The 23,222-nt window shown below is 40.4% G+C and overlaps 2 protein-coding genes across 2 annotated transcripts in view; both read left to right on the top strand.

The window, feature by feature from the left end:
- The first annotated feature begins 2,770 nt into the window (after window positions 1-2,770).
- LOC139763012 (uncharacterized) lies at window positions 2,771-14,546 on the top strand. The gene is made up of 4 exons (XM_071688549.1): window positions 2,771-2,899; window positions 10,783-10,963; window positions 11,990-12,221; window positions 13,118-14,546. The coding sequence occupies exons 2-4, from the start codon at window positions 10,802-10,804 to the stop codon at window positions 14,407-14,409; spliced, it is 1,686 nt and encodes a 561-aa protein (XP_071544650.1). The 5' UTR covers window positions 2,771-2,899; window positions 10,783-10,801; the 3' UTR covers window positions 14,410-14,546.
- Window positions 14,547-16,414: 1,868 nt separating this feature from the next.
- LOC139762835 (uncharacterized) overlaps window positions 16,415-23,222 on the top strand; it is a 33,085-nt gene continuing 26,277 nt past the window's right edge. Inside the window, exons 1-4 of the mRNA XM_071687989.1 lie at window positions 16,415-16,633; window positions 21,054-21,106; window positions 22,389-22,569; window positions 23,015-23,089. Coding sequence (XP_071544090.1) covers window positions 16,547-16,633; window positions 21,054-21,106; window positions 22,389-22,569; window positions 23,015-23,089 — 396 coding nt within the window. The 5' untranslated portion in view covers window positions 16,415-16,546. The remainder of the gene's footprint in view (window positions 16,634-21,053; window positions 21,107-22,388; window positions 22,570-23,014; window positions 23,090-23,222) is intronic.

The raw sequence follows: 23,222 nt of genomic DNA, 5'->3' as shown, positions 1-23,222 counted from the left end.
ACACATGACTCGGGTCACGACCTCTGGTGACACTTGAGAGAGAGAGAGAGAGAGAGAGAGAGAGAGAGAGAGAGAGAGAGAGAGAGAGAGAGAGAGAGAGAGAGAGAGAGAACCAGCAGTTACAATGTCGTGGTAGTTGGTGGTGGTGGGGGAAGGGTGTAATTGGCTTGTTCAGGTCGACGACAGGTGAACGTAACACGACTGTAACAAGACGACGGCCCCAAGGGGGGGGGGGGGGGGAGGAATTCAGATGATAATGTCACTTGTTCTTCAATAACAACGTCACATGGAGGGTAAAAGTTATGTCTGTTCTTCAATAACAACGTCACATGGAGGGTAAAAGTTATGGCTGTTCTTCAATAACAACGTCACATGGAGGGTAAAAGTTATGGCTGTTCTTCAATAACAACGTCACATGGAGGGTAAAAGTTATATCTGTTCTTCAATAACAACGTCACATGGAGGGTAAAAGTTATGGCTGTTCTTCAATAACAACGTCACATGGAGGGTAAAAGTTATGGCTGTTCTTCAATAACAACGTCACATGGAGGGTAAAAGTTATGTCTGTTCTTCAATCACAACGTCACATGGAGGGTAAAAGTTATGGCTGTTCTTCAATAACAACGTCACATGGAGGGTAAAAGTTATGGCTGTTCTTCAATAACAACGTCACATGGAGGTGAACAGTTACGGGTGTTCTCGGGGTAGTGTGTGTGGGGGGGGGTACCTGGTAACAAGCAGCGTACCTGACCTAGTACTGTACAGCAGGCCACCACTCACCCTTTGCTCCAACAGGCATAGAAAACGTGCCATGGTTCGACCCCTTTCCCTCCACCACCAGTACCTAACCTCGCCTGGCCTTCATCAGTCAACTTTAACCCCATGACCACCAGTCGTGGAGGATGATATGGTCCACAACCCGCCAGGGTACAGCTCAGGTCAGAGGGTACACCATCGTGATACCAGAGGTACGATAAACTCATACTGTAAGCTGGCAACCCCTCTTACCATTGTCTCCTGTTACACACTCACACACACACACACACAGACACACAACACGTATCTCCAGACATAATACTATAGCTACATATGTCTTTCTTTCCCTAAGCTCGCCACAGTGGACGTGCGCACAAGGGAACACCCACATCCCATATTATCTCCTTCCTGACCTCACACCATCTTCTTACCCCCGCCAGTCTTCACCATGTAACTTACCAACCACAACATAACAACCAGAGTGTGGATGACGTCAGGGGTATGTGAGAGAGGACACCCACATACACAGAAGACAACCCACACCTCATACTCGGCATGTTATAACAACCCATTCTACAACCTGTGTTCCCACAGAGGAAATCCACATACACAGACAGAAGACAACCCACACCTCATACTCGGCATGTTATAACAACCCATTCTACAACCTGTGTTCCCACAGAGGAAATCCACATACACAGACAGAAGACAACCCACACCTCATACTCGGCATGTTATAACAACCCATTCTACAACCTGTGTTCCCACAGAGGAAATCCACATACACAGACAGAAGACAACCCACACCTCATACTCGGCATGTTATAACAACCCATTCTACAACCCATGTTCCCACAGAGGAAATCCACATACACAGACAGAAGACAACCCACACCCGGCAATGTTATAACAACCCATTCTACAACCTGTGTTCCGTTCTCTCGATAACAACATACAACAGCTGGCGTGGAGAGGTTGTAAACCACAAAGTTGTTGCTTTCCGGTTGATGTGAACGTATTCTAACCTCACGCTATCGCGTGGGGACCCAAACTCCTTATAGGCTTATCTCAAACCCCCATTCCCTTATAGATAAGGTTTATCTTAACCCTCATCCCTTATCGTGCCACACTTGGCGCATCCGCGCTCCTGACAAGAGAAATGGTTTCACATTTGTGAGGTACTGTGTCATGAGGGAGGGGGCGCAGGGGGGCATGTTATGAGGGGGGAGGAGGGGTCCAGGGACATGTTATGAGGGGGAGGGGGGTCCAGGGACACGTTATGAGGGGTGAGGAGAGGTCCAGGGACACGTTATGAGGGGCTCCAGGGACACGTTATGAGGGGGGAGGAGAGGTCCAGGGACACGTTATGAGGGGGAGGGGGGTCCAGGGACGCGTTATGAGGGGGAGGGGGGTCCAGGTACACGTTATGAGGGGGAGGGGGTCCAAGGACACGTTATGAGGGGGGAGGAGGGGTCCAGGGACATGTTATGAGGGGGTCCAGGGACATGTTATGAGGGGGAGGAGGGTCCAGGGACACGTTATGAGTGGGGAAGGGGGTCCAGGGACGCGTTATGAGGGGGAAGGGGGTCCAGGGACACGTTATGAGGGGGAGGGGGGTCCAGGTACACGTTATGAGGGGGAGGGGGTCCAAGGACACGTTATGAGGGGGGAGGAGGGGTCCAGGGACATGTTATGAGGGGGTCCAGGGACATGTTATGAGGGGGGAGGAGGGTCCAGGGACATGATATGAGGGGGGAAGGGGGTCCAGGGACACGTTATGAGGGGGGAGGAGGGTCCAGGGACACGTTATGAGGGGGAGAAGGGGTCCAGGTACAGACACATCGCTAGCACATCTACACACGAACCTACACGAAAAAAAAAAATAATCAAATAATTGAGGGCCAAAGTACTATGTGGGAGGCATTGACGTCACGCCATTTCAGTTGTGAATCACTTGATCCCAGATGACCTTTGGGCTTCCTTCAAGAACCCGGGGTCGGCGTGGGCGAGAGTCATTCAACGCGAAGTGGCCCAGGGGTTGTGAGTGAGTGTGGCTACCGGACTCCTCCTGCTACAGTACCATACAACTGCTACAGTAAACAAGATACTCTTGGCTACAGTGTGGACCGAGTGTGACCCGCTGGTAAGACATGTTTAGGTCCTGAGGCTTAATTTAATGAGCTCATGTTGTTCTGTGATAGGGTAGTTAAGCGCCTTCTCGACCAATAATAACTCAGATTATGTAAAATCGTAGCCTCGTTTTTAATGGTCAAATGGTCCGGTATTTATGTAGTTCCGGGACGAACCAAGTCGTGTTTGTTGGTCTGTCTGTCAGTCTAAATCACGATTTTCCTTCCATAATTTCGAAAAAAAAAGAAGAATAAACGTTTTGAGCATAACTAGCTCGGTGTAGACTAACTTCAACCTCGGTGTACACTAACTTCAACCTCGGTGTAGACTAACTTCAACCTCGGTGCAGCTTAACTTCAACCTCGGTGCAGCCTAACTTCAACCTCGGTGTAGACTAACTTCAACCTCGGTGTAGACTAACTTCAACCTCGGTGCAGCTTAACTTCAACCTCGGTGTAGACTAACTTCAACCTCGGTGTAGACTAAGTTCAACCTCGGTGTAGCCTAACTTCAACCTCGGTGTAGACTAAGTTCAACCTCGGTGTAGCCTAACTTCAACCTCGGTGCAGACTAAAAGTTCAACCTCGGTGCAACCTAACTTTGCTGTAAGGTCAACACATGTCATGATAACTGCTCATCCTTGCTGTAAGGTCAACACATGTCATGATAACTGCTCATCCTTGCTGTAAGGTCAACACAACCTACATTACCGAGTGCTAAAGACAAGTTGTTTACCATTTTTCATTACGGCACATGACACTGAAACGCGGGGAATTTCACCAAAAGTATTGTATATTTCCATTTAAATATCTATTCAAATTAATTAGGATAGAATATTATTGTAACAAGTTTTTTTTTTCTCAACTGAAAGCCATTGGAAAAGTGATTACGGCAACATCTTTTAGACAACGAAAGAAAACGAAAGTCGATTGTTTTCGTCATAATTTGATCCCACTTTCCACTGTCATATGTACGTCATTTCAGCAAAAATATTCCAATTCCGTGAATGTATCACATCAACCAGATATGAATAGAATATCACTGTAATACAACAATATTTTAATCGAAAACAATTAAAAAAAAAAAAAAAAAACCGAGTAACAGCTCTTGAACAATGGATTAGTATAGTAAGGTAAAGTATTTTGTTTTCATGTACTTCTTATCCTATTTTACAATGAAACACATCACATTTCAGCAAAACTACTATTCATTTCTGATAATATATTCATTCAGGTAAGGTTAAGGGAAAAAATACTTGAAGTAAAAGTTGTTAAAATGATTTAACAACATCTCTATGAAGGAGACCTGTTGTTAATGCCACTGGAATGTGAGGAGTGAAGCTCGTAAAGCTTACAAGACTAGTAAATTCTCTCCATGAAATTATATATATATATATATATATATATATATATATATATATATATATATATATATATATATATGTACAGAGCATCAGATTGGGGAAGAGCAGTGTGGTTTCAGAAGTGGTAGAGGATGTGTAGATCAGGTGTTTGCTTTGAAGAATGTATGTGAGAAATACTTAGAAAGCAAATGGATTTGTATGTAGCATTTATGGATCTGGAGAAGGCATATGATAGAGTTGATAGAGATGCTCTGTGGAAGGTATTAAGAATATATGGTGTGGGAGGCAAGTTGTTAGAAGCAGTGAAAAGTTTTTATCGAGGATGTAAGGCATGTGTACGTGTAGGAAGAGAGGAAAGTGATTGGTTCTCAGTGAATGTAGGTTTGCGGCAGGGGTGTGTGATGTCTCCATGGTTGTTTAATTTGTTTATGGATGGGGTTGTTAGGGAGGTGAATGCAAGAGTTTTGGAAAGAGGGGCAAGCATGCAGTCTGTTGTAGATGAGAGCTTGGGAAGTGAGTCAGTTGTTGTTCGCTGATGATACAGCGCTGGTGGCTGATTCATGTGAGAAACTGCAGAAGCTGGTGACTGAGTTTGGTAAAGTGTGTGAAAGAAGAAAGTTAAGAGTAAATGTGAATATGAGCAAGGTTATTAGGTACAGTAGGGTTGAGGGTCAAGTCAATTGGGAGGTAAGTTTGAATGGAGAAAAACTGGAGGAAGTAAAGTGTTTTAGATATCTGGGAGTGGATCTGGCAGCGGATGGAACCATGGAAGCGGAAGTGGATCATACGGTGGGGGAGGAGGCGAAAATCTCGGAAAGCAAAAATGGGTATGTTTGAAGGAATAGTGGTTCCAACAATGTTGTATGGTTGCGAGGCGTGGGCTATGGATAGAGTTGTGCGCAGGAGGATGGATGTGCTGGAAATGAGATGTTTGAGGACAATGTGTGGTGTGAGGTGGTTTGATCGAGTAAGTAACGTAAGGGTAAGAAAGATGTGTGGAAATAAAAAGAGCGTGGTTGAGAGAGAAGAGGGTGTTTTGAAATGGTTTGGGCACATGGAGAGAATGAGTGAGGAAAGATTGACCAAGAGGATATATGTGTAAGAGGTGGAGGGAACGAGGAGAAGTGGGAGACCAAATTGGAGGTGGAAAGATGGAGTGAAAAAGATTTTGTGTGATCGGGGCCTGAACATGCAGGAGGGTGAAAGGAGGGCAAGGAATAGAGTGAATTGGATCGATGTGGTATACCGGGGTTGACGTGCTGTCAGTGGATTGAATCAGGGCATGTGAAGCGTCTGGGTAAACCATGGAAAGCTGTGTAGGTATGTATATTTGCGTGTGTGGACGTATGTATATACATGTGTATGGGGGTGGGTTGGGCCATTTCTTTCGTGTTTCCTTGCGCTACCTCGCAAACGCGGGAGACAGCGACAAAGCAAAAAAAAAAAAAAAAAAAAAAAAATATATATATATATATATATATATATATATATATATATATATATATATATATATATATATATATATATATATATATATATATATGGGTGTGCGTGTCTGTGTCAGAGGTGGAGGGAACGAGGAGAAGCGGGAGACCAAATTGGAGGTGGAAGAATGGAGTGAAAAAGATTTTGAGCGACAGGGGCCTGAACATGCAGGAGGGTGAAAGGCGTGCAAGGAACAGAGTAAAATTGGAACGATGTGGTATACCGGATCGACGTGCTGTCACGTAGCTCTTACTCTTCCTTAACGGAGCATATATACTTAGAACATCATAAGCACATCAGCAATTATTTGATAAACAATCAAAACGGTCTTAAAGACTAATAAAACAATGTTATGTACTCAATACACAATCAAAACGGTCTAAATGACTATTAAAACAAAGGTATCCACTCAGTATAATGGGTAAGCTATAAGCTCATAATATATAGGTGACTAAAAACTACATTATGAATCACTATCCAAAATAATACACTGAATCCCAGATGTTTTCTGTGATGAACATTTTCACATTCTGGATAGTCCTAAAAGGTGTTAAAATATAACCCAACTGCTTGTTTGGTTGTTAGTAATCAATATGCATTTTTGGATGAATTACTTTGTTCATAGGAATATCAATTATCATACACACACATGTGTTGTGCATGTGGTTAAGTTCTTAAATACCTATTTCAGATGATATAAAAGCACCTTAGAAAATCATATATCATAAAAGCTAGCAGCTAGACCCATTATATTCAGTCTAAACACATAAAAATCTAAAGAACCTTAGCAATGGAGATAGGAACACAAGCATTTTACCAGAGGGTACCACTTACCTGCCACACAGCACTTGCTTCACCTTATCATTAATTCAATAACATTACTCATAGTTCACTGAAGAAGAAATACATAATGGAGGCAGTTTATTACAACAGTTGAGGCGGCACATAACATGGTTCTCAAGATAACCCATGGTGTTGAAATTCCAGCCTTCCGGATAACTGACTTCCAGCAAACGTTATGAGAGTCAGTTATCATCATGGCATTTGTGGATTGTTGCTTTTGTTTACATGCGACATATCAAAGTAAATAATTTCACATATCTTCAATGTTTTGCAATTAATATTAATACTTCCTTGGCGTCGTAAACTTGGTAAATGACTGGTCAAATTCTAGCTTAAGAGGAACCCAGATATGAATTATGGATATGGGCGAAATGCTTAACAATAAATTCCTCTTACTAAAAAATTTATTGACCTTAAAGCATTGGGTGGATTTTTCTCTCTTAACAAATAGTAATGCATGTAGCGGGGAGGGGTATGATGATCAGGGAAAGTGTAATACACTTCTACAAAACACCTAACCTAACCTAATATTCAAAGCTACATTTTCCCTGTGTCATGTGACCCTACTAATAATGAGTCACTTATCAAAAGATAGTTTTAAAGGGTAGTAAGGCAAAATAACACTCTTGTACCATTTCTTACATTAGGCACAAAGATTGCATTAGAGATAAACTAAGATATTAAACCATTACAGTGGCGTCTGTATCTTAAGACATTCACCAGCCTATCAAAATGTCACTAGAGAGTTTATCTCCTTTTCTTCATTTTTCTAACATCAAACCTTTTCAGACACAAGAAGTGCAATGCATTTTTGCAGTCAAACTCTCTTTAATATTTTGATAGTGTCAGTGAAGAGAATAAGTTTCCCTACAATAAAAAAATAATGAAGTAATTAGGAAATTCCTCACCTTATCTGGTGACATATTGCAGTTGTTTCTGCCGGTCAATGCAACCTCATTGCCTAACTTGTGGTGATTTAGTTCAATATTCTCCATTGCTGCTCACCCACTAGATCTGAAATAAGAGAAAAAATCATTCATGGGCTTACATAGTTCACCTAAATCAATATATGTCAATCATTTTTGATAATCAAGCGTATTCTTCCAATTGTACTGGAGTACAACATTCATGTACTCCACCTGTGCTATCTTGGTGACCAGCAGACTTATGTTACTACTAAACCTTAAATATAAAAACACTCAGGGTTATTATTCAATTTATAACTTCCTTGCCGCCTTTGCTGATGACACATCATCTTAGCAGAAATATATATTAAAACAGCAGTCAATAGATCAAGAATATTGAAACCGGACACAGAAAACTGGTACATTCACAACCTGTGTGTGTGTGAGTTAGGTTACTATCTAGTGCCAAATTAATGCATGGCATTTGCTCAGAGGAGATTTTGGAGCCTTGAAACATTACACACAAAAATAATTTTTTTTTTTAAGAGGAAGGAAGAATAGTAATCATGAACTATATCAGTTTCTGAAGGTTACTTAAGTTGGAATGAGTAAGACAGAGGCAACCACTTCACATGTTTCTTTCCCCTCACAGTGAGGACCAACATGAACCCGCCTCACTACAGTGAGTCTATATATAAATAATAAACATTGAGAGTAAATAGATAGTTATTACACTAATTATAATGAATTATTCCCTTATACAATGTTAAGTGTACAATTGTAATATATTGCAAACCAGTGTCTCTTCGTTCATGTTATTACTTTATCAAAACATTACTGATGCCAAAGCATGAATGGAAGGCAGCCAAATGTGTGAAAAACAAATAAACAAAATAAATGATAGGCTTTTTATTAGTTAATCAAAAACATTGAGAACAAACATGTTGCATCTTTCATTTGTATTAGCTAGTTTTCCTCAAGAAATTCATCTGCTGAACAGAATTTTAGCTTACTGAAATTAACAAAGGAAATACACAATGTTTTTCGTCTTAGTTAGGCAGGAAATAATTACTGAAATATCTACCATTGTAAACAAACTTATACTGTTTCGAAATGCCTGATCGATAAAATGAAAATCAGCGATGTTGATTCACTGTTCTACAAAGTGAATCATTAAATTATTTACAACCAACTTTAATGTTTCATGTCCAAGTAATTATCTATCATAGCCACGTCATTTACCTATCAAATATAAGGATAATTCTTTACCAGTCATCAATTTATAATATTCGCAAGACAATACAGCAGCAGCCTAGGTTAGGTTAGGTCTTGTGTTTACCTCACGTTTTCCGTCATCTTCCTAGCCTAGCTGCCTTAGTGTCTGTATTTCAAGACTAAGAAATAATAAATATTGTCTGTATTTCGCTGTATTTCGAGACTAAGAAATAATAAATAGTATCTGTATTTCAAGACTAAAGAATAATAAATAGTGTCTGTATTTCGCTGTATTTCAAGACTAAGAAATAATAGATAGTGTCTGTATTTCTAGACTAAAAAATAATAACTAGTGTCTGTATTTCGCTGTATTTCGAGACTAAGAAATAATAAATAGTGTCTGTATTTCAAGACTAAGAAATAATAAAACAAACCCGTAACCATAAATGAAAATATAGTATACTTAACAACTATGTATACTCCCTACATTTCCCAGAAACTTATTTACATCCTTTTTAACCAGAATCTGTGTATGACCTCAGAATGTTACTTGTGCTGTATCTTAGAAAAACTGTTCACTGTATTCAACTCACTGCTTTCTCTTCTCTCCTCCTTGGTGGAGAAATTGTGTAGCCATTATCATCATCTCACTTTAGCTCAGATATAAAATTAATTGATTATTTCTGGGTGTTTTCAAAAAGATCTTTGTGCTTCATGATGTGTGGTGACGAGGCTTTTGGTCTATGTTATAAAGAACATCTGACTGTTCCTACGTGTAAGTTCTTGTGTTCATTGTTAATGTCTGATCATTTCAACCAAGACCAGTGTGATGGTAGAAGGAAATGTTTAATAATGCCTCCTAGAATTTGGGTTACCACAAACACGTAAACCGTTCCTACTCTAACCCAAGATTCCATTATCCATTATTGAAAGTGATATTCTAACAATATTCAACAGTAAGTAATTATAGAGGTTTAATTGCAAGACTCCATAATACACAAGATTTATTAAACGAAATCCCATATCAAGCAAAATACATCAAGATATTTCAAAGTTTAATCAACCCAAATGTTTATCATTGAATGAAGCAGATCCAACGAATCCTGATTCGATCCATTATCATATTTGATCGTTTGATAACTAACTAATAATATTCCTATATAGGTCCTAGGTTATCCATACATTAGCATTTTGACTTAATGTAATCCATGCATTCATACAGAGGGATAATGTAATCCATACCTTCATATGATAGTGCAGTAAGGTAATCCAGACACACACAAGAGTTCCACTGCGACACGTCATTGGTACAATTCTTCTATTAACAGTGGAAAGTCTCAGATGTTAAGTGTTAGGTAACCACATTCATACACAGTGGTGACCTCTGTTTGTCGCAGTTCGTGATAATGGATGACGCAAATGGTTGATGGAGACAGGATGTGTGTGTGTGTGTGTCTGTCTCTCCCTCTCAAACCTCCAGTGTGACCCGTGTCAGACATATCTCAAAATGCAAACTTAAAAACTGTCGTAAAAATAATGGCAAGAGATGATCAGCAGTGGTGATTTTGGCCTCCATGTTCGTCTTTAACATTTCCTGTGTCAGACATGTCTGTAGGTGGAACATAGCAGCAACAGAGTGTAAATAAGTAAATGAAATTCCCTGATTCTAATCTGATGTCAGCCAGGGCCTCACTAAGGGTAAAAATTTAGCTTCACTACGAGTCTGTACCTAACCAGAATTACTTAAACGTACTGAAGACTAGTATAAAGTGTGGTGGAAGATGTTTAACTCATTCCTGCTAAATACACTGAACTATTATAAAAGCATGATTATGATTTATTAATATAATATACATTTCATGGCCTCCCTTCCCTTCCATCTCCCTGATACAGTGGCTATTGTATCTTCCACCTTGGTAGAACTTAATATTTAATTTCTAGCGTATTCTATCATCATCATCAACATCTACAACACTTCATCTTTAGTGTTACTAAGTTTTCATCATCTAACAACCTCCACAATATTCTTCTACGTAGTGACGCCTTGAACACCATAATATTCTGAGAATATTTCTACGTCTACAGGACTTGCTACCAGCTGGCCATGATGTATTGGACCATCATTGTAGCACTGGTGCCGTGGGCGGCTATGGGCGTGGCTGTGGGCGTACCGGAGGAGCTTGGGTGTGGGCGTGGGTGCTACTGTTGGCTTCAGAACCCCGCTGCAAGGGAATACCGTGTTATCTGCAACGAGACAGCCAATCAGGTGAGCTGTTAGGCAGGGAAATGACCCTAGTTAACGAGGTACGGTGTGAGGAAGCCATAGATGTGTTTTTTATGTCATTGTCTTAACACTGAGGAGTCTTAAGTGCGCCAGTTAGTACGTACTTCAGGCGGCCCTCATCCACAGCAGGTGCTGTGTGGTAGTGCAGATGAGGGTCAACAAATAGCTACCTTTATTCCTATTAATTCTTCAAGTCCAACCAATGTAGACGATATTGGAGGTGATAGAATACATCATCCTTCACCAGTGGTGATAGACGACCCCCAGTCATGAGCCATGAGACATGTAAAGAGCAACATGTCTGCTGGTCGGGTCCAGTATGGTACCACAATGACAATATGGCGTCCTTCTGTGCTGGCTGCAGCTGGGCCCGCCATCCCAAGCAGTCGACGCTCCGACTACTAAGTAGCTGTACGACCCATTTTTCCTTCCCTCGTCCGTCATGCAGAGCAAAAAGCATTTTTTTTTTTCCTTCCCTTCCGCCTGTGTTGCATGGTAAATCTACATCCATTACGAGGAATGTATATGATCTTCCTCTTACTGTAGTTTTACAATGTATTATTCATCATTCAGTATGGGAGTCATGCAGGCCAGGAGCCTCCTAATACATAATTACTTCTCGTAATTCATCTCAGCTATAGCTTGCATCACAAGCTGGGTCGTTACGCTTCTGATGAATTAAGTTGTTTGAGGGCGCGGATGGCATGGCCACGTAACCTACCTGGTCAAGTACAGTGTATATATATACATCTGTCCAGTGAGATGTTAACAAGTGTCAAGTGGTGTAAAGATACAGTAATTTGAGGTCGTGAATTGAACAGTTTAGCATCCCTGTTAATAGTGATTACCCACATTAGCCCTTAATGTCGTCCAGTTTGGTGATCACTATGTGTTATGAGGTGAGGGTTCTACACGTTAATGTGTGGTCACTTTGAGTATATGTACAGTATATTTACTTATATGTAGACACAGACACACATCATCAAAGCGCGTACTGTGTGTGTGCAGGAGGTGATGCTGACGGAGGCTGTGTTCGAAGCGGCACAGGAGGAAATGGCGTACAAGACGTACGTGAGGGTGGAGGCTGTGGCGTCCCTAGTGGTGAAGGAAGGATTCATCGAGCAATGGCGGCAATACCACTCCTGTGCCCTGGACATCTGGTCAGTGAACAAGCTCTGGCTGCCAGAGACAGCGCCCTTCCTCCATGGCTTCCATGCTAAGTGGAAACATGTCTTCGCTGGTAAGTCCTGCTCAAGTGGGAAATAAATTCTAAAATGTCTCCTGCACGCAGGAGTAAATACAATATCTAACCTAACCGTTCAGATATCTTTATTTAAAACCAGACTAAGAAGTTAGAGAGAACTAGTAAAGTAATGGATTAATCAAACTATTTTTTCATTATACTATGACCTCAGTCTATGGCTGCTTTCGATCATATTATGATATGCTATTCTGATCACATCTCATCATTCCGTCTAATATAATGATAAGAATAATAAATAAACTGATCCATAACATTATGATTATCTTGAAAAAAGCTGTGGTCATAAAGTCTAGATACTTAAGTTTAATTATAGCTTCCCATATTATATAAGAACACTCAAGTTTAACATGACCCATACAATAAGTGAAATCATGTTTTAGCCATGTTTAAGCTATATCTTGTTCAAATGTTTAAAGATAAACGAGTAGTCATTCACTATAGTCCAACAGCAACATGACAAGTGGGTATTGAAGCAAAATACAGCTTTTGATAGACAAACTTCTAATTAATTGATCAAATCTTGCTTAGAAGTTGACATGAGAGAAAACGTATGTTATTACCATCAAAGAAAATGTGTGTAAACATCATAAATATTATGGTAAGCTAAGTTATAGTAATGACCGTTGTCTTTATTGGCGTAATCATGAATTGTTAACATCTGACGAATATAGATCATTGATCAGTGCTGTCAGAGGTAAGACTAATGCCTTACAAAGACAAGTTTAATGTGAATGGCGCCCGTGTCCACAGTAAGTCTGTTTGGTGCATGTTTTCGCAGTAGGAGGGCTATGTGGCTCCTTTTCCCTCACTAATTGATCTGTCTGGTGCCTTTTGTCCTCAGTAGGATATCTGACTGGTGTCCCTATCCTCAGGTGTGGGTCTGGTGAACGTCACTGTGGACTCCTTACCCGCTGGACTCTTCAGCGGGAAGCAGAGTGCAGGACTTCGACTCACGAAATGCTACGTAGGACGCATATCCTCAGAGCTGCTGGGAAATGTGAAGAGCCTGAAGTACCTGGAGATCCGGCAATCCTCTGTAGGACTCCTGGAAGGACCCCTGGGTAGGAAGGACCTACTAGTGAAGGGAGGAACTAAAGGTAAATATCCTGTGTATGTGGTCAGTTCAACGATAGGTCAGGTGGGTAAGGGCGCGCTACGTCTGACAGCCACGTCCAAGGAAGACCTCGTGTTTCATGAGGTCATCCTCGGACAGCTGGCAGCCGGGGCTGTGAACCTCTTCGGACGGGCTAAGCTGGTGCTGGATAGATGCCAGGTGGCCGACATGCCCCAGCTGGCTATCACACTACATAATAAAACCTCCGTCGCCATTACGAACAGCACGCTGGTCTTGCAGCGTGGAGCGCTGTCCAACCTACCCTGCTCCTTCTACCAACACCACATCCACTCCAACCAGATGCTCCTCCTCTCTGAAGACGGTGACCACGCCCCTGACCCTCGTAACCACACGGAGGACGTGGACCAGGTCTCTTCCACACGCCAACGTCTGGTGGAGATGTTGGAGATCGTCCTCCACCCGACCTGTGTGGAGGACAACCTTCCACCTTGGCTCCACCGGCCGTCCACCACGTCCCTCCCTCCCTATCCAGAAGAGATGAGGGATAGTTCCCTGCTGAAGACGGGGCTGTATAGCTTCGTGGGCGGAAGTGGTATAGCCATTATCATGGTGTTCGTCCTCACGTGTCTGCTCGTCCGTGCGCGACGCCGTCGACCAATCACCAGCCGGGATAACCAGGTGGTAGTCATGAGCCAGCTGACCCCAGACACCATCTATGAGGACCCTGCCTTCCTCCAGGCAGCCCCACCACCTGTCCCTCCTCCCCCGACCTTCCAGCTCTCTGACACCTTCCCGGGGAAGAACGGCGCATGTTCTTCTGGGGACGACCAGGACAGAGACGACTGCTGTACTGTCAGTCGTCCACTCATGAAGGCGGAGGAAAACGAGTACGTGCTCATGCTTGGCAGCGCTGGCACTACACGTGGTCATACAGCTGACGCTACACGTGGTCATACACTTGGCAGCGCTGGCACTACACGTGGTCATACAGCTGACGCTACACGTGGTCATACACTAGGCAGAACTGACGCTACAGTTGGCACTCCGCAACACCCTACTGGTCAGGCAGGCCCAACACCAGATATGTAAAAGTGACCCCTGGGACTAGGGGGAGAAAGAATCCTGCCTCCTGTTTTCTTTATGTGTCGCTCAAAAGGCGACTAAAGGGGTTGGGGCGGGGGGTGGGGGTGGAACCCCTCCCCCATCTTGTATTTCAACATCTAAAAGAAGGAACAGAAGAAGGAGCCAAGCGGGGAGTACCCATCCTCCCCAAAGGCTCAAGGTGTGTGTGTGTGTGTGTGGGGGGGGGGGGGGGGGGAGTTAGACGTGTTTGGAGGTACCCAAGAAGAGAAGAGAGGAACGCTACCTCGCTTAACGCGGGAAACGGCGACCATGTATTGAAGAAAAATGATGTATTACTAGCATGTTTTGCTCAATATAGTTACAAGTTAATGATCATTCATATAAATATGAATCATTATAAGGTCCTATGTCTTCATGTGAGTCAGTATGATATATTTATTGTACCTATGTGTCAGTATACAGTAGAACTTTATGTATATGTTATTATATAGCATTCACTGTAACTTAATTGTCACTTCGCATCGTATTGCTGTCTGTCTGTTTAAGGTGTTTACTGTATTTGTAGTAACTGTATTTGTACGAATCAAGGCGATGTATACTGTACGAACGAGTTATACAGTACTTAATGTATGAGTCAGTGTTGTATTCATTGTATCAGTATGACGCAGTATACAGCGATCACTGTATGGGTGTACAGTGGTCACTGTATGGGTGTATAGTGATCACTGTATGAGTGTATGATTCACTGTGTAATGTTGTATCATTCATTGTACAGTGTTCATTGTATCAGTGTGATTCAGTGTATAGTTATCATTGTAATAGATTCAGTGTATATTATTCATTACATGAATAAGTGTCTAGTTCTCATTGCATGACTGATCTAGTGATCAGTGTTCATTTATTAATAGATTCAGTGTATAGTGTTAATTGTGTCAGTATGACATTACATGCTTCACATTGAATTAATAGAGTTATTTATGGTGTTTATTACATTTATTTATATCAGTATACACTGTTCATTGTACTGAAATGAGCTGTTCAAACTGTTCAGTGTGTCAGTGTCAGTCAGTGTACAATATCTAGTGTGTTATTGTCAGTATAATGACCAGTGTTAATCAGTGTACAATGTCCACAGTATCAGTATGAGTCAGTGTACAGCATCTAGTGTATTAGTGTGGGTTAATACAGTGTATCTGTGTGTAGTATTCAGTATATTAACATGTCCTTGTATATAATGTACAGTATGTCTGTAGGAATATGGAATCACCTACATTTTTCATGGTGCAAACAGTGTACCTACATTATAACATGAGTCAGTGTACCTGAGTAAAAGACAGTGTATATAGTATATAATATATATACATTTAAGATTTTGTAATGTATATTACACTAAGAAAAATAATAAACATTGAAACTACAGCTGCTTATATCTTGGTTTATACCCATAATATATATATATATATATATATATATATATATATATATATATATATATATAGATAGATAGATAGATAGATAGATAGATAGATAGATAAATAGATAGATAGATAGATAGATACCTATTTTGAATATATGTGAACTGATGAACCGCGCCGTTTTCGCGAGCTGAGCTTTCTTTAAGGGTAAAAAAAATAACATTCCATTTGTAATTATGTCATGAAATATAAAGATAAATGAGGTAAGATAATTGTGATAATTTACATAGCCATAATAACAGGTCAAAGTTCAATGGTCATGACGTGCATGGTTGAGTCATGGTGTCTCACGGTGCGTTTGATTACCATTCAAGTAATTAAGGCCAGTTTAGCTTCCCCCCCTGGGATTTCTCCTCAGATAATGATAAATGGATATAACTACGCCATATTATATCCTCCAGGATCATTAAAATAAAGAAATAAATGAGATAAACTCATAATTTTTTCATAAGACAAACGAACGCGACGTGTCCTCGCGAACCTTTCTGAAACATTGACCAATTTAGAGACTTATAACCTTCTACAGCACCAATATACTGATATAGAATCAAGGGTTAATTAGATTTAGATAAATTAGATGTAGTTTAGAGTGATGGCTAGCATGATGGAGGTCAGGCGAGAGTGTTTTAGTAGATATTGAAGGAGGAGATGGCAGTGATGGCCGCGTAATGGCGGGAAGGTGTGTTGGGTCTGCAGACGACGTTAATATGGCAGGATTCCATGACAAGAACTCGCGCGTCGTCGGTACCTGGAAGGTATTGGCACTGTCAACCATTGTACAAATACAGGATAATCATGAAATTACCCCTAGTCCTCTTAGAGGACGTGGATGATGACCCTTTAATTACTACACACCCGAATTTATGATGTTGCCTTGTGTCAATGTACATCGATTACCTGTTGTTAAGCTGGGGATGGATGCTTCCTGTCGCTCAAGCTTTCCTAGGCAAGCTTAAGCTTAAGCTTAGGTTGTAGGTGTTGTAAGACTAGGGCAAGACCAGGCCTCACCTGACCCACTTCCCTGCTAACAAAGGCCTCTTCATCGTCTATATTATTTCCGACTCTAATTACTCCTCGGTTGTCATTTATGACCCATTTATTGGACTAACTAAGTTGTGTTTGCTTGTAATCACTTGTTTGTTGTTTGTTACACATGATAATAGGAGTAAGGGGCGAAAAACAGCATTAGTAATGGTTAATAAAACTGACTAGCCAGAGGGATATATGACTCAGGTCCTGGACATTAACACTACGTTAATCACTTTCTTATAAATCAATTACCTTTTTTATAGTAACTATACGTAATTTATCATGATTTATCACGAGATTTACTTAAGTACTGGTAGATGGTTCATATCCTTTATTTAAACTCCTATAAATGGCATTTTTCCTATTCCTCGCCTACAAATGGAGGTCCTATTTGTATCTTTTAAATTCCTGATGTTAATATGATTTAGAAATTGATGTCTATCATCCACTGGAGACCCACTACATATGGTCATGATAGGCCATTACTTCACACCTCTTGGACTGGGTCTTCATCACTGGGCCTAATAGAGAAATTCTACATCGGTGCATTTATTGCTGTTATGTTACGTTTAGACATTGTTTTTCAAGAGCATTGACTCGGTAATGTTGAAAAACTAACATTTTTCCATTAGTACAAGAAGCAAGATATATTAAGTATCATGTACATCTATTTTCGTGCGTGCGACTTGCACATTGAGTATTGGGCTGGGCGGCATTGGCACGTCAGAGGCTTGTATGATTCTTTTCTTTATATTGTTTTATAGATTAAATGTTAAGTTTCAGTATATAGTTATTACTGACAGTGTAGCATCATGTTGGAAATTAAGCTCATAATTCTCAATGAATATAGGTAACCAAGTACGAGTAATGTGATTTCATTAATAGAAAGGCACCATAAACAGGAACAAGATTGCGGATGTTCATAAAACTGAAAAGATTCTGTTATTCTAATAGTAATGAAAAACCTTCAGTTGAAAGAACGAATATAGAAGTCTGGAAAACCACAAGTGTATTAATGAGGGTGTACGTAGAGTTCCTTAGTGGAGGAATTGAAGGCTTGATGCTGGTTCTTGAAATGTTAGGTTACAATTGAGGATATGATTTTGAGCTGTTACTCTGTTTGATGCAGTCTGTCCACGCATTACAACTTTACTTGCCAAACAGTAGTGGCCTGTGCAAAATCTCCACGTACACTATGATTTTTCTTTATTCCCGATATCATATCCTCTAATGACACCCATATCACACATGTATTTGTGTATCTTTTCATATGAGCTTCCTTCAGCTTTATTGTTTACTCTTAAAATAATGGACTTTGCAGGTTATCAGGCTGGCTAAAAAAAGTTAGATGAATTGAAAACCATAGTTTAACCCTCTCACTGTGGCAGTTGTGATAGCCAGGGACACGATATGGGAGAGTCTCAGATATACCAAAAAATGTCCAAGTTTTTTATGTTATTACGGTTATCAAAAACATCATTTCTAAATAAAACACTATACAACTCAACCTGGTGAGATGCTCTATACCTCTTCTATTTCCCTTTATTTATGTTTATCTACTGCTAGGCATATAAGGTTTACAGGCATGTGAGGTATTTAGGATTATTTTTAGGCATGCATGATATGTATGCCAATTTTGTAAGTGATTTTGTCACAATCAAATACTGTGTGGTTACTTATGGATATCATAAGAACTATCTGTTATCTTGGAAGAGTGACACTTTGAAAAATTGTCTCAACACGAGGGCATAGATCTCATCCTGGCTTCCTTGACATCACCACTTATACTGATCAATGTATGGAAAAAGTTTAGGTTATTGTTTCTGGAAACAATAATTGGGATGACTCTGCAAGCATTAATGGCCATACATATTCCCTGAAGGCAAAGACAGGTGACTTCAAGAATGATTAACATGCACACCCTATTTCCAATGAATAAGAAAAATTTAATGTGATGTGTTTGCTCCTCCCACTGCTGTTATTAGTCTTGTTATTATATAATCCCAAAGATTTATTCTCAAGGTGTTTCTGCAGTGTCAAGGCTGTGCTAAAATCAGAAGCAGGGAAAGGATGTACTCCGTTGGAGTGCGAAGTTTGCTTATGAGATAATGCAATCTCATTAGTGGTAGCTTTTCACTTACAGCATGACCACAAGTAGGCAGAGCCCAGTAATGCCCCCTACCAGTAGTGAACAGGTTCAGTACACTCAAATAAAGTTAGCCCCTAACTCATTTGTTCAGAAAATGTGTACTGTATCCAGCCGTCACGCAGATAACAAGAACTCATGTAAGAATGGTATAAGGAGAATAGTGAATTTTATTATTATTGTTATCATTGTTATTTGTTGATTTTTTTATTATACTTAGTCGCTGTCTCCTGTGTTAGCAATGTAGCGCAAGGAAACAGATGAAGAATAGCCCATACACTCATATACACATGGAAAGAGGGGCAAGGATGAAGTCTGTTGGGGAGGAGAGAGCTTAGGAAGTGAGTCAGTTGTTGTTCGCTGATGATACAGCGCTGGTGGCTGATTCATGTGAGAAACTGCAGAAGCTGGTGACTGAGTTTGGTAAAGTGTGTGAAAGAAGAAAGTTAAGAGTAAATGTGAATAAGAGCAAGGTTGTTAGGTACAGTAGGGTTGAGGGTCAAGTCAATTGGGAGGTGAGTTTGAATGGAGAAAAACTGGAGGAAGTGAAGTGTTTTAGATATCTGGGAGTGGATCTGGCAGCGGATGGAAACATGGAAGCGGAAGTGGATCATAGGGTGGGGGAGGGGGCGAAAATTCTGGGAGTCTTGAAGAATGTGTGGAAGTCGAGAACACTATCTCGGAAAGCAAAAATGGGTATGTTTTGAAGGAATAGTGGTTACAACAATGTTGTATGGTTGCGAGGCGTGGGCTATGGATAGAGTTGTGCGCAGGAGGATGGATGTGCTGGAAATGAGATGTTTGAGGACAATGTATGGTGTGAGGTGGTTTGATCGAGTAAGTAACGTAAGGGTAAGAGAGATGTGTGGAAATAAAAAGAGCGTGGTTGAGAGAGCAGAAGAGGGTGTTTTGAAATGGTTTGGGCACATGTAGAGAATGAGTGAGGAAAGATTGACCAAGAGGATATATGTGTCGGAGGTGGAGGGAACGAGAAGAGGGAGACCAAATTGGAGGTGGAAAGATGGAGTGAAAAAGATTTTGTGTGATCGGGGCCTGAACATGCAGGAGGGTGAAAGGAGGGCAAGGAATAGAGTGAATTGGAGCGATGTGGTATACCGGGGTTGACGTGCTGTCAGTGGATTGAATCAAGGCATGTGAAGCGTCTGGGGTAAACCATGAAAAAGCTGTGTAGGTATGTATATTTGCGTGTGTAGACGTATGTATATACATGTGTATGGGGGTGGTTTGGGCCATTTCTTTCATCTGTTTCCTTGCGCTACCTCGCAAATGCGGGAGACAGCGACAAAGCAAAAAAAAAAAAAAAATATACATAAACGCCCACATACACACATATGTATACATAAACACCCACATACACACATATACATACACATACGCAGACATATACATACATATACATTTTTTCATACTATTCGCCATGTTAGCGAGGTAGCGTTAAGAACAGAGGACTGAGCCTTTGAGGGAAGTCCTCACTTGGCCCTCTTCTCTGTTCCCTTCTTTTGGAAAATTAAAAACGAGAGGGGAGGATTTCCAGCCCCCTGCTCCCTCCCCTTTTAGTCACCTTCTATGACATGCAGGGAATACATGGGAATTATTCTTTCTCCCCTGTCCCCAGAGATAACATACACATGTACATGTTCATATTTGCTTGCCTTCATCTATTCCTGTCGCTACCCCACCCCATAGGAAAACAGTATTGCTATCTCCTGCTTCAGCGAGGTAGTACTATGGAAACAGACAAAAAAGGCCACATTCTTTCACACTTAGTCTCTAGCTGTCATGAGTTTGAGAATATTTTGAGGGGTATTTGATTTATAATTGTAAGTATTACAAACTCTGTAATAGCTTTTGTATGCTTGCTTTAATAACTTGTAGTATTTGTTGTGCAATGCTAAGGGGAATTTTTTTTTGGTATTGATTAGTATCATATGACGTAACCATGTTAACTTTTTTACAATTTGATCCTTGCATTGTTACAGATAATAGAATGCGTCTCACTGTCAGGGTCGTCAGAAGCAACAGGAATTGAGGGGTAAGTTTCATCTCACGACATACACTTCGTTCTACAGTACATAGTGTGCACTTTCATGAATAGAAGCAGGGCTCAGGTATTTTTGTGTTGAAATTTAGAATATCATCTTCAGAATTGGTGCCAAAGGTCTTGATTAGATTATTTTCTGATAGTCATAGGAAAGTTAAAATGTTGAATGTGTAAGTAATGCTTTTACAAGTCTGATTGTGTGTTTTATGTGTGCTTTCACTACAACACTAATACTTCAATAGTTAGGGAAGGTCTAGCCAAAATTGAAACACAAAAGTGATTGTATCATATACTGATTATATACATTATGTTTATTTGTAGTCATGTTGATTATTACATTATCAACTATGACAAATGTTATATTTTGCTTAAATTCATAGCATTTCCATCCATTAAGTTTTGATATATTGATTTCTGCAGTGCTATGTAGTGGCACTTTTGTATTCTCAAGCTTCTTTAACTTTCCTGTATTTAAGATTGCCTTTGTTAGATGTTATATTAAGAGTATGATAAAACAAATATAGCAACTTTTCTACCCAGAGGTTGTTAAGGTTTCATATGAAACTATTGTGTTTTACTTTCTCCCTTTTACATATGAGTTATTTTCATATGTACAGTATAGACTTTTGTAGATGACTGGCAGGTTTGTTTTACAGAGAAAGTTTCCTTTGACTCTTGGATATTTTCTCAAAAAATGTTGTAATGGCAGCTGTCTGATGGTTGCTTCTCTCTTTTTAATACCTGTAGGATGTGGTGAATGTGGTCACCATGCTTTGTAGGGTGTGGTGGATATTGTCACTAAACCTTTATGGTATTTGAATATGCTGTGATATCAGCCATCTTGTGGCTGTGATGTCAATCATCTGATGGCTGGAATGGTAGCCATTTGATGGCTGTAATGTCAGTCATCTGATTGCTCTGATGCCAGCTATCTGATGGCTAAACTACCAGCTGTCTGGTGGCTGTTCCTCTTTTGTATAGTCACCTGTCAGTGCCTTTTTCTTATGATTGTTTTAGTTAAAGCTGACATGTGAATTTGTTGATTCCTGTGAACAGGATGGATCCTGTGTTGGTGACTCCCTGATTGTGATATGTAGTTTGGTATGAGTAGTTTTTGAAGTGTTTTGTCACTTTCTTAACAATGTCAGTCTTCATTTGAATAGCTTAAACCTGATTTGCTATTTCTTAGCTTTAGTCAGAAGGCTGATATCACGGACTTTAACGGAAAGAGAAATCTGCAACATACCAAAGCAAATTTTCTATTCTTTTGCAGGACTGAGTTTGTTCTGTCTGAGGCGGGAGATGTCACTTGGACTGTTACAGATGGCTGTGATGCACTCCCACTCTTCTCCTGCCAGATGTACGAGGTGTATACTTACCAAAACCTTCAGTGTTATGTTAACAGAACATTACTGCGCTTTGCTGCCTACAATGGACACATTATTGAGTTTAGAGTAAGTTGCTATATGATTGAGCATGAATGCTAAAGCACATATCATTATATGAATTTGGTTGATAAATAAATGAGGAATGAGGATATCGAAATAAGGTGTAGAATACTTTGAAATTTGCAACTCCCGGGATCCTTTTTTTGAGCTCATGCAGCACTCAGGAGGTCAGGCACATTTTTTTTGCTAGGATGATAATTGATGAATTATGGTGGTGATTTTTGTTTGTCTGGGAAGGGTAATTGTAGGGCAGTTAGGAATAGGTGTTCATTGTTTCATTGTGGAAGATGCACCAGGGCATGAGGGGGTCACATGATATGTTGAATTGATGTTTTTAATGTTGAAGAAATGGGTGGTGTTCAGAGTGCAAATGTACAAGTGTAATGTGTTTCTTAGAAAGAGTAGCAAGAACATTTCATTGTTTTGTTACCTAGATTTAATTTTCTTGCAGCTGGACCAACCGGTGATGTCGCGGGACCTTATGTTGTTGACTTATGATGGCTGGTTTATGCTGCAGTGTGAAAAGGTGAGACTCATATTGCAGTGCATGAGTATAGCAGTATACCTCATTTACATCCTTGCGTCTCACCTGATGCCCCAACCATAAAAACATTAATAGATCAACATATTAAAATCATATCATAGTTACTTTTACAGGT

The sequence above is a fragment of the Panulirus ornatus genome, chromosome 45 (assembly GCF_036320965.1).
Source record: "Panulirus ornatus isolate Po-2019 chromosome 45, ASM3632096v1, whole genome shotgun sequence".
NCBI classification, from domain to species: Eukaryota; Metazoa; Arthropoda; class Malacostraca; order Decapoda; family Palinuridae; genus Panulirus; species Panulirus ornatus.
The sequence above is the reverse complement of the archived record's forward strand: the minus strand, read 5'-3'. Positions and strand labels throughout refer to the sequence as shown.